This window comes from Enhydra lutris, unplaced genomic scaffold (genome assembly GCF_002288905.1).
Source record: "Enhydra lutris kenyoni isolate GAN:26980312 unplaced genomic scaffold, ASM228890v2 scaffoldscaffold14, whole genome shotgun sequence".
Classification (NCBI taxonomy): Eukaryota; Metazoa; Chordata; class Mammalia; order Carnivora; family Mustelidae; genus Enhydra; species Enhydra lutris.
Genome location: NW_019154098.1, coordinates 16,497,357 through 16,509,881, shown reverse-complemented (window position 1 = coordinate 16,509,881; position 12,525 = coordinate 16,497,357). Strand labels below are relative to the sequence as shown.

The window sequence follows — 12,525 nt, the reverse complement described above, 5'->3', positions numbered from 1 at the left end:
TATCACTGAATAACAATTTTGCCACACAACTGCTCTTACTCAGGTATTGAAGCCAGTGGTTTAAAAATTTATTTCAATATTATATAAGTAAAAACTGGTATTATGTCCCTGCAACTGGATTTCAGTGTAAACTTCAAGAACAAGTGTTATTAACTCGGAGTCAACCATCTCAGACCTGAAAAAATAGTTCACTCTTGGTTATACTGTGAGACACAGGCCTGAGTAACAGAAAACAGTAAACCACATTACAATAATTTGACTCTAGAGTGTGTGTGTCTCACTTTGTTCGTAGCTGTATTTAGATGCAGATTATCTGTTACTTTAGATATTTATTTCAAATAAATAATAACACACTGTGAAATGCAGGATCTATGAAGTTACCCAGTTTCCTTATTCTGATCTCTCTTCAAAATCTCTATTCACCCTTCTTTATGCAAAATATATCATCTCAATACTTCCTTGTAGCAAGGATAGTTTTTTTAGTATTTGACTAAGGTCTGCCTTATTGAGATGGAAAAAAACAAATGAAAATGAAGGCAGTAATATGGATACCAGCTGTCAATTAAGACAAACTGAAATACTGAATTGTATAAAACCAAAAGAAGTATTTGTCACAGAGAAACTTCAATTCAGCCAATCTGTTTAAGAACACATCAAGTCTTACCTACAGCTTATAAATTCATCATAATGGGGTTTCCATTATAATTAGATATGCTTTATTATTTAATAACTATTTAAATAATCTAACCAACTCAAATTTTAGTAATTTCATTGAAAGCAGTGTGGTTCTAAGTTGCTTAATATTCACAGATATATTCTCATATTCACAGATACATAAATTGGCCAATTCTTATATATATATTAGGAAAAATGTCATGATCAGTCAAAAAACTGGCATTCTGAAATTATATTTTAGAGGCTCTTGCCAGGCTCCTTTGCTAAAGAACTACACAATGGGTGCTTCCACATTCAAGCTGTGTGCACGCTAGAGTACCTGCTGTGAATATTTAGGCAGCAAGATACCTTCCTACTATATGAACACAAGTGAGCAGCCAGACTTTCTGGATAGCTAAGCATCGTTAATCTGGATATAAGATGAGACTATATAATAGCAAAAAAAAAATTCTTTTCAGATATTCTTTTAAGAATTTTAGATATTCTTTAAGCAAATTTTATAATCTACACAATGTAAATTTTACTTTTAGTGTAATTTTACTGTTTTGAAATCAAATGTTCTATTTACATCCATCTGTAGTACACATGACCTCCAAGACACTAAAGAAAACCAAAAGAAAAAACAAAAAAAAAACCCTTGCTCTCATATGTATTTTTCTCACAATGATCCCCAAATCATTTTTTTTTTTAAAGCAGTCTCCTGCACAACAACTACCATTTACATCATTTTTTTCAAGTTAGAGTCAATGAAGAGAGTGGATAGAGTACTGGGCAGTTTTAGAAGACTTGCATTTTAATCCACAGATTCATCTCTGACTTTCGAAATTGGACCAATATTGGTATTCATTAACAAAATGTATCACTCAATGGTAGGAAAGGTAAAGAAGCCTTCTCAGAGACTAAACACTCTTAAGGAACACACTTACATTAAAATAACCACAGCAAAGGGGAACTTTTTTTTAACACTACAATGGAACAAAGACAAAAATGAGATATACCCAGTATTCTCAACTAAAATTTAAAATACCTTTGGGTCAAATAAACTACATCAAAACACCCTTTAGGACAATTCTCCATGGGAAAACTAAACAAGGAACTAACCAAATAACATATATGTGATGAGAACTGTCAATAAAGTTAAAGAACATCAGAAAATTTCATATACTTTTTCCTTTAATAAGAATGTTTAAACTAAAACAGAATAATATTGACCTAATAACTATGTATTTATTATGGTCAATGGTTTGCCAAAAGTCTTAATGATTAATACATGTAATGCCTTAAAACTGAATGATATTCTAATTAACATGAAATATAGTAAAAAGTAGCCTTGTTCATTATGATGTTAATTAAAATCTTATAGCCAGGATATATAAATTATTAGGAAAATTTCGACTACACTAATTGCTTTATTAACTCAAAATAGAAGGGTAAAAGAAAGAACTTACTGCAACAATCATTATTGCATTATCCAAAAAGCCAAACCCTATGAAAGGTATCGCATTGTGGATGAATACTGAAAAACATCAAACACAGAAAATATATTTTAGGATTTCTATAATTTTAAATGAGAACACAGACCATATGATTAAAGTCTCCTAAACAGATTTGACAACCTTTGAAATTTGCTTTTAATTCCCCATAGCCAAAAGATTCTACTCCTGCTATAAGCTTAATTACTTCCTAGAAGCTACACTAGGGAAACAAAACAAAATTTAAAAACATGTAACATGTAAAAATAACTGTGTTAGATTTCTGGGTTGTTTTCTTACTAGCTACACATACAAAGAACTACAGTTAACAGCAGAACAAATAAGTAAATACACATTACAAGTACCATGTTTTACCTGTTTAATTGCTATTGATATCAATGTTTCTTATACCTAAAAACTGATATCATAAAATTAATATCCATGTTAGAAATAATAAAAAATACCCTGAATCAAATTCTAGGGAAGCTAAATGGTCACTTTTACTCACTAAACAATTTTTGAACAAACGTGAGAAAAATGTGATCATCTCATTTATATTCACCATCTATATGCAGTCTTTTCCCCCCTCACAATATCGGTATCCCTGAAAGCTTTCACAAACTATTTGATTTAAATCAAAATGTAATTTGGCCTCTTCCTAACAAAGGCATACCTTATCTTATCTATCTAATACAGAATCTGAATGACCTGACATAATAAAAGTGTAACTAGGAAGAACTAATATCTATATATTTTTTAAACATTCAGCCTCACTTTTTTCATATTTGCATCTTCAGCACATTGCAGAATGCATAGTGCATTGCAGACACTTAATGAACATTAGTTAATTAAGTTGAGGACCACTAACCTGGAAAGGAAGAGAATTCCATATTAACAGAATTGAAAGTAGACTGTGAAACAGATTAAAAGCTGGGAGAGTTAAAAGACTTTATTCTGATTCATCTATAAAATTGCCAAGATATAGCCAACATCAATTCAACTGATGACTTTTTTAGATAAACATCAAACTTGTGAGTTTTATAACATATCCAGCAAATAGTTCGTTAAGTGAATTGGTTGTGTGTGTTCAGTGACTTTAGAATGTTTTTCTTTTTAATGCAGTTAAGTCCAAGTGTTAATTAAAATATAATCCAGAAGTTATTGAAGTTTGACATTACTCTAGCGAGTCCTGCGCCAACCCAGGAAAGGCTAATAAGCAGTAAAAAAAAACAAAAAAAAAACACTCTACCCAAAACCACTACTGAAGACTAAGATCACAGGAAAAGGGTATATATATCCTAGGTCATTTCAGATTTCTTCTTGTTATCAAATAAGAATGTTCAAGATAAAAAGTACCATCTTTTTAATTATAAAGAAGATCATTTTTAAAAGGTATTATTTTAAAAACTATTAAAGATGGTAAAAATCAAATAGCAGATTAATGAAATGGGATTTTTCAATTAAAGAGTCTAGTCTTGGGGCACCTGGGTGGCCCAATGGGTTAAGCCTCTGCCTTCAGCTCAGGTCTTGGTCTTGGGGTCCTAGGATCGAGCCCCGCATAGGGCTCTCTGCTCAATGGGGAGCCTGCTTCCCCCTCTCTCTCTCTGCCTGTCTCTCTTGTCTACTTGTGATCTCTCTCTCTCTCTCTGTCAAATAAATAAATAAATAAATAAATAAATAAATAAAATCTTAAAAAAAAAAGAGTCTAGTCTGAGTTCTTTGATTTTGCCCAAGTCTAGTTGCTTAACTATTAGACATTCAAACTTTTATAATAAGTAACTTTAAAGAATAAAATATATCATGCGTTTATGCTTAGACCTAAATAAATTTGTCCTCTAAGTAAAAAATTTATTATCAACACAAAGGAAAAAATACAATTTTCAAATTGTTAAACATGTACCGGACATTCCATCGGGCATTAGATATAAAGATATGTAAGACTTGGTTACCAACCCTCAAGAAGTTTGGGTATGATAACATACCATATCAACAGTTAATTTCAATAGAACCAAAAAACTGATAATAGTACTATCCATTGTTATGAACATGAATTTGCATGAACCTAGGCTAGGAGGATCAGGAAAAACTATCAGGAGAAGAAAAGTCTTAAAGAATTCTTAAACGTATTTGGGAAAAGTTATTATTTCTTTTTTTTTTTAATCATTTTTTTAAAAGATTTTATTTATTTATTTGTCAGAGAGAGAGAGAGAGAGAGAGCGAGCACAGGCAGACAGAGTGGCAGGCAGAGGAAGAGGGAGAAGCAGGCTCCCCACAGAACAAGGAGCCCAATGTGGGACTCGATCCCAGGACGCTGGGATCATGACCTGAGCCGAAGGCAGCTGCTCAACCAACTGAGCCACCCAGGTGTCCCAAAGTTATTATTTCTAATATAAATTATACTCTACCTCTTGGAGAAAAAAGAACTGGGTAGTTAATTAAATTTTAAAAAATCTTGTAAATTTGCTCTCCAGTATCTAATGATCTCCTATTAATTTGTGAACTGGGTACTTAATTAAGTTTTAAAAAATCTTGTAAATTTGCTCTCCAGTATCTAATGATCTCCTATTAATTTGTGATTTCTTCAATTTCCTTTGGGAAATACTACTCTCTAACAGCAAATCACATCTAGTATTTAGCTTTCACCTACAACCTAGTTGAATTCACTGTACTGTTAAAATATTCTCTTCTTTTGTTGTCTTTATAATAAGACCCCAAACTGTTTTACATTATGCCCGTGTTAGCCTTGACTATTTATTCCTATCTTAACAGAGTAAAGAAAGTACACCAGCACCACTATAAGCTTCTTCTTCGTGGTGGTTTTAAATGAACTTAACTTTCCTCATCATCACAAACAGCAAGCTGTAAGTATTTTCTCCACCAGAGAACAGTTCTACCTAGCTCAGACTTTCTAGTTATGAAATTACCCTACTTAAATCCAAAAAAAAGTAAATATATTCTTTTTTCTGGGAATTAAGAAAACCTAACCATAAGTATACTTTTAGTTCTAGATGGTGACAACAGTTTAACAATGTTAGATACTATTAACAATATTAGAAATTCCATAATATTGTAATATGTTATAAACCAAGCTTATAAACTTTTTGTGTCAGCATGATAAATAAGATAACCCACTCTATCTGGAAAAATTAAATTTACTCACTCTTCTATATTAATAGAAATGATACCATATTTTTATGTCTAAAAGACAGATGTACAAATATTTAACAATTATAGAACTATTACCGTATCTCAGCTGTCCTGGGGTGGGTGGTGCAGCTTCCAACTTTTCTAAAGGGGAAAGATAGGGTTTAGGTCAAGAATTAGTTACTATAGCATGATTTCTTTTTTATTACAATAAAAAAATACCAGAAGATTTATAATGTATAAGAATATCAAAGTTTATTTATAAATTTTTGTAGGTTAATGGACCAAAGTTATCCACACAGAAAATAATACTTGGTATGGATTAAATTACAAGGTTAGAAAACAAAACTGAACTTTAGTTACAAGTCTACCATGGAACCTATGACCCTGGGTGATCATTAGTTTTTCATTTTTGTGTTAAGTCCTTGCATCTATATAATAAGCCTGTTTACATTAATTACCAAAAAAGTCCTCTGAAATATAGCTATCCTTCTTTGAGACACAGTGATAGATGACTTAGGTGTTATATATACAAACAAACATTGATAGCAGAAAAAAGAATATTCAAATAAATCTAGTATCCTTTAAAAAACAGAAAATAACATTTTCAAAGCAATGTATTACAACAATGACTTCACTGGATTGTGTTCTGTTCCTTAATCTCCCTTGATAATGTACTGAATATTTTGAGTTTTGAAATCTATATACTACTGGATAATGCAGAATATTCTACACAATAAAATGACCCAAAAAAGTAGGGTGCTATTCAAAATCATAAGTAACAATAAACTATTTATAACATATAGCATAATAAACACAAACTTTTCCCAAGTATAAATCAAAGTATCTTTAAGTACCATCACTAAATCTAAAAATTAACATTATAAAGAAGCAATGTATCCAATCTCATAACAATAACCATCTCACCATTTGTATAAGTACAAGAGCAAGCTATGGTAAAATGGCAGAGAACATACTTTCTTTATCCTCATCCAGTCCAAAAGAATTAACTGACAATCTATTGAGAAGAACCCACACCACAGATCACCCTGTTCTAAAGATTTAGTATAACCATACTGTCTAAAGAAATACATTATAAACTGGATATATATTTTCTAAAATATTTATTTATAATCTACAACAACATAAGAACTAAAGAATTTAGTTTTAGAAAAGTAAAAAGCAAGTAAGTCTCCACTGATAAGCTATATAAAAAAAAAGTATTGCCCATATTTATGAATGGTATTTTACTTAAAACACATAGAGTACCATAATGGTTTTGCAATAAGAAGTACACTAAAACCTTGAGTTTAATCAATTATCATATTATTCAGAAAGTTCTAAGAATGCAAGTTTACGTTTTGTTTTCCCTTTATTTAAATGAGTTATGAAAAGAAGATATACTAATCTTTGCAGAATTTCACATCTGATTAAAATATTCTCTATTTATTGACTAACACCATTACCTCAAAATCAATTTCAAAAGCATGCAAATGGTTTTCCAAATGTTAACAAGGAATATAGGATACCATTGTACTCCACAGAGATTTCTGCTGAAGTAAACATGCAAAAGTGGTTACATACCAGAACTATTTGCTAGTTGCATTACTCTCATCATCACTACAGTTCTGACACTGTGAGGAGAAGTCCTTGTCAGTTGACTGGAACATCTTGAAATACCTAAAAATTCAACAAGCAGGACCTTCCCAATAGAATGAGAATATACAGAGTCCTTGCTTTTACTTCTTCAAATTCCCTACATATTCATATTGAGCAAAATATTGAAAATATTTACAAGTCCTAAGAAGAAAGGATAAGAGGTAGGCAAATCTATAAGGTGCAGCAAAGAGATAACAACCAAATAATATAATAAATATTCCTAAACTTCCTTTCCTATTACCCATAAGGGTTAAAAAATTAAAAGTAATGAAAAGATAAATTTTTTAAAGACTGAGAAAGAGAAAAAAATATAAAGGAGATAGAGCAAGGTGGAAAACCATTGGCACAGAGATTAAAGTAAAACCAAAGCAGGGCGCCTGGGTGGCTCAGTTGGTTGAGCGGCTCAGGTCATGATCCCGGACTTCCAGGATCGAGTCCCGCATCGGGCTCCCAGCTCCTTGGGGAGTCTGCTTCTCCCTCTGACCTTCTCCTCTCTCATGCTGTCTCTCACTCATTCTCTCTCAAATAAAATAAATAAAATCTAAAAAAAAAAAAAAAAAACACCAAAGCAGAGGTTCTGCCTCCTGCTTCACAAAGAGCCTATTCAGTAGCAAGAGGAAACATGAAAGAAACATTTCCTAGAAAGTGGAAATCATACTGGAAATTATCCACCAAAAATTTTTAAAATCATAAATTGATGTTTTGAGGACTCTGACACTGTAAGTTACCTTCTTAGCTATGTTAACTGAATCAAAACTATATATGTCAGAAGTGAAAAACTTTGGATGTATAATATACAACAGAACTCCATCTTGGAAATAAGCATCTATAGGTTTTAAAAATCTATACAAAATTTTCTTTTGACATGTGGTAAACTATTTGTCCTTATATTGGAAATATATTCTAATCTAATGTTTCATTAAGAAGACTTTGGAGTTAGAAAAACTAGTTCTTTCAGTTTGTGTGCGTGTGTGTGCGTGTGTGTGTGTGTGTGTGATATACATCATGGTTTCTTCTTTTTCTGAATATCTCAAAAAAAAAAAGAAAACCATTAAGATTGTACTTCACCATACCATATTTTCCAATTATTTTAGCTTAAAAAAATCTAGTTCTACTTCTACTATTGGCTTAGTAACCTCCTACAATACCAATTCTCCTACATAAATAACTACACACAAACATATAATAAATAACTACTTAAATGCACTAGAAAATGACCAAAAACAGATTGATTTGGGAAAGGAATTAACACTTAGAAAAAAGACTAGAACTAAGTGAGTTACCTGCTTATAGTAACTTTTGGCCTGAGGGCAGACCTCAACCCACAATATGTAAGGCAACTAAAACTCAAACAAAAAATCTTCAGTCTTTCAGGCCTGAAGAAGCAGTGGACAAAGTGCAACATAACCAAAACCCCTGGAAACTGAAAGGCGAGTCCTGGAAAGGATAGAGTCAGGAAGGAGCCCTAAATCTGTATATACAATCAATTCCAATATATGGCTGACCTGTGAACTGCACATTTGCAGAGGAAATAAAAAAAGCTAGCTAAGGGTAAAATAACCAAAGATTTGAGCTACAAACAAAAAACAACAACAACAACAAAAACCTGGTATTTTTTAGAAGAATAACACAACCCAGAGTATCTACAACATGGTAATTGCAGAATTATATTAAGATATAATCCAAAATTATTGCACAAACCAAAAAACAGGAAAACATGACCCATTTTCAGGAGAAAATACAATAGACAGAGATCAATTCTGAACTGATTCAAATGTTACAAGTAGCAGACAGGGGCTTTAAAGTAGCAATCAAAATTATATTCAAAGATATAAATGAAAATATAGTCAAATAGAAACTATAAAGAGGAACCAAACTCAAGTCCTAGAATGAAAAATATATTAACTGAAAATTTTAAATTAATTGGATAGTCTTGAAAGCAAAATGGAGATTACAAAACAAAGAATGAACATGATAGATCAATAAAAATAACCCAATCTGAAGAACGGAAAATAAAAGGATTGAGAAATAATAAACCAGTCTCAGAGACTTGTGGCTAAATATCAAAAAGTCAATACACGTATAACTAGAGTTCCAAAAGGGAAAAGGAAGAACAGAACCAAAAAATATTTAAATAAATTATGCATAATAATTTCCCAAATTTGGTGGAAGACAAAATTTCAAAAGATTCAAGAAAGTTCAGGGAACCTCTGGTAGAGCAAGAATGAAGAAAATCAGTGATAAGAAAAAGGAAACTTGAAAGCAGTCACAAAAAAATGACACATTAAATAAAGCAAAACAATGATATATATATACTTCAAGAAGAAAAAAAAAAAGCTGTCAACCCAGTATTCTATATCCAGAAAGATTATATCCTTCAAAAATGAAGGCAAACTGTATCTTAGATAAACTAAAACTATGAGAACATGTTGCCAGCCAACCTACAATATAGAAAAACGTGAAAGCAAGTTCTTTAGACTGAACAGGAATACCAGTTGGGCAGAAGAATCTTCAGGAAAGAATGAAGAATATCAGAAATGGTAAATATTGGGTAAATATAAAAAACTACTTTTCCCTAGTAATTTAAATTAGTTAGACCCATCTAAAAAGAAAAAAAAATTATAACTCTGTCTTATGGAGTTTATAACATATGTAGATGTAATTCATATAACACCAAACCATAAAGGATGAAGGAGGTTACAAATGGACCAATTTGGTAATTTGGTTGTAATATTTCTACAATGTCTATTACATGATACAATATTAGCTCTAAATAGTCTATGAAGAAGTAAGAATGCATATTTGTAATGCCTGGAGTGATCACACATACAGACAAAATGCAATGAGGTTAGTTAAAAAGCTAGTAAATAATTTGAAGAGAATTTTTTAAAAATATTAAGGCAAAACAATGCAAGAAATTTGAACAGAGAGACATACAGCAAATAGTAAAATAGCAAACCTATAACCTACCACAATAATAATTACATTCAATGTTAATGGACTAAACACTCCAAATAAAAGGCAGAGATTGCCAAAACAGATAAAAAAGCAAGACCCAACTGTAAGATATCAACAAGAATTATACTTTGATGGGTTGAAAATAAATGGATGGTAAAAGATACACTATATAAACACTAAGCTTATAAAAGCTGGAGTAGCTGTATTATCATATAAAGTAGACTTAAAGAATATGGCCAGAACCAGGAACATTTCAGAATCATAAAAAGAATTAATTCATCAAAAGGCATAATAACAATTTGATTATGCCAGTAACACAGCTTCAAAATGCATGATGCAAAATCTGACAGAATTAAAGGGCAAAATAAACAATTCTACAATCATACTTAGAGATATAAAAGCCTCTTTCTCAGCAATTGACAGGAAACTAGGCAAAAATACCAGAGAGACAGTTTATTTGAACAATACTACCAATCATCCTGATCTAATTACTACTTCAATGACACCCAACATCCATAGAATAAATATTCTTTTCAAGTGGAGATGGTACATTTAACAAGATAGACCATAAGCTGACCCATAAAACATGTAAACAAATTTTTGATTAAAATAATAAAGAATATGTTCTCTGACCAAAATGGAATCAATAACAATAAGATACCTAGAAAAAATTTTTGAAAATTAAATAACATCTTCTAAATACAGGGGCCAAAGAAGAAATCAAAAGGGAAATTAGAAAATACTTCAAACAGAATATGAGTGAAAATACAACATATCAAAATTTACGGTATGCAGCTAAATGAATGCTTGAAGGGAAGTTTGAATTACTTACATTAAAAAGTAGAAAGATCTAAGATAAATGGCCTATGGTTCTATCTTAAGAAGGTATGAAAAAAAGAGCAAGTTAAATCAAGAGTTAAGTAAATAAAAAGAAGGCAATAACAAAAGAAAAGAGCTGAAATTAACTAATAGAAAAACAATAAAGGAAATAGGCAAAGGCAAAAGGTGGTTCTTTGAAAAGATCAACAAAACTAATAAACCTCTAGGTACATGATCAAGAAAGAGAGTGAAAACTCAAATTACTAATACCAGGAATGAAGGAGGGGACATCACTACAGATCCAATAGGAACCGGAGAGTTATGAATAACTTTATGTCAACAAATTCAACAACTTTGATGAAATGTACATATTTTGAAAAATACAATTTACCAAAACTGATGTGAAATAAAACAAAAAAATCTTAATATCTCTATCCATTAATAAAATTGAATTTGTCATCAAATACTTTTGCATAACATAAACACATAAAAAGCCTCCAGGCCCAGATGGTTTCATTGCTGAAATTTATCAAATTCTTAAAGAAAAAAACCACTAATCTTAACATAAATGCATAAACTCTTTCATAAAAATAGAAGATAAAGAAATACTTCCCAACTTGTTTTATGAGGCCAAATAATCCTAAAAATAAAAATCCAACCATGAAATGACAGGAAAAAGTGAAACACCAATATCCCTCATGAACATAAACAAGAAAATCCTTAATGGAATGGTAACTGTTCTGTCTTCCCAAAGTGTAAGTGTTTATCCACAACAGTGGCAAAAAATAACAACCAGACTTCTTCACATTTTCCCCTTTCTTAAATATTTCTCATTGTTTGAGGGAAAAGTTGCTCTTAGTAGAGTCCTATGTTTAGAAATACACAGGTTAGGGGCACCTGGGTGGCTCAATCAAACATCTTTTTATTTCAACTCAAGTCATGATCTTAGGGTTGTGAGATCAAGCTCTGCCTTTGGGACTTGAGATTGTCTTTCTGCCTTTCCCTCTGCTCCTCCCCTCCCTTAAAAAAAGAAAACAACAACAACAACAAAAAAGAAACACACAGGTTAGGAAAATTACTAGCAAGCATTTCTCAGAGAATATTTACTTATAGTATTTTTTTCCTTTTGATTTCACATTTAAAAGTTTGCCTGAGGGAGGGTAAATAAGAGAAGACAGTTGTTTGCAAATTGCCAATTTATACTGTATCAAATTAAAATGAAAATTATTTGAACTGGAACTATCTCTTCCTCCAATCCATCCTTGAGAATTTAAAATACATTCATTTATGACAATACATAAATAAATCTTTTTCTAACACAAAAAATCCTAGATATTCATTATGAATCTAGAAAACCCTAAGAAAAATACCTTGTATGTTTAAATATAAGATTTTTCAACACTTTCAACATTTTGTTTTGCTTCAGTAACCCAGGAAGATTCCAGAAAACAATTTAAAACATGTAAAGCAATTTTACTTTTTTTAAATTAAATGAAACTGTAACTTTTTAGACTGTACAAAGCATGAGGTATTCAATTACTTTTCTAATTAACTGAAGTAACCAGAGACCTGTTGTAGCTTGTAAAATACTGTTACTACCTAAGCAATACTAAAATTTTTTAAATAGGAATTTTTTTGATGAATTAGAATATTAAAATGCATCACAATCATCACTTTAATGCCAAATTATTATCTATTTAGGAAGTATAAAAATGAGGACACTGTCACATAAAAAAGAAATCACAAGCAAGTCAAAAGAAAACACAAGGATTTTTTTTCCTCCTATTTCAAGAAGTAT

At 31.1% G+C, this 12,525-nt stretch overlaps 1 protein-coding gene across 1 annotated transcript in view; it reads right to left on the bottom strand.

Moving 5' to 3' along the window:
* The window catches only part of LOC111146709 (transmembrane protein 65), a 64,273-nt gene that overhangs the window by 14,024 nt on the left and 37,724 nt on the right, over nucleotides 1-12,525 (bottom strand). Inside the window, exons 2-3 of the mRNA XM_022502377.1 lie at nucleotides 5,391-5,435; nucleotides 2,124-2,191 (exon numbers count right to left, since the gene is read on the bottom strand). Coding sequence (XP_022358085.1) covers nucleotides 2,124-2,191; nucleotides 5,391-5,435 — 113 coding nt within the window. The remainder of the gene's footprint in view (nucleotides 1-2,123; nucleotides 2,192-5,390; nucleotides 5,436-12,525) is intronic.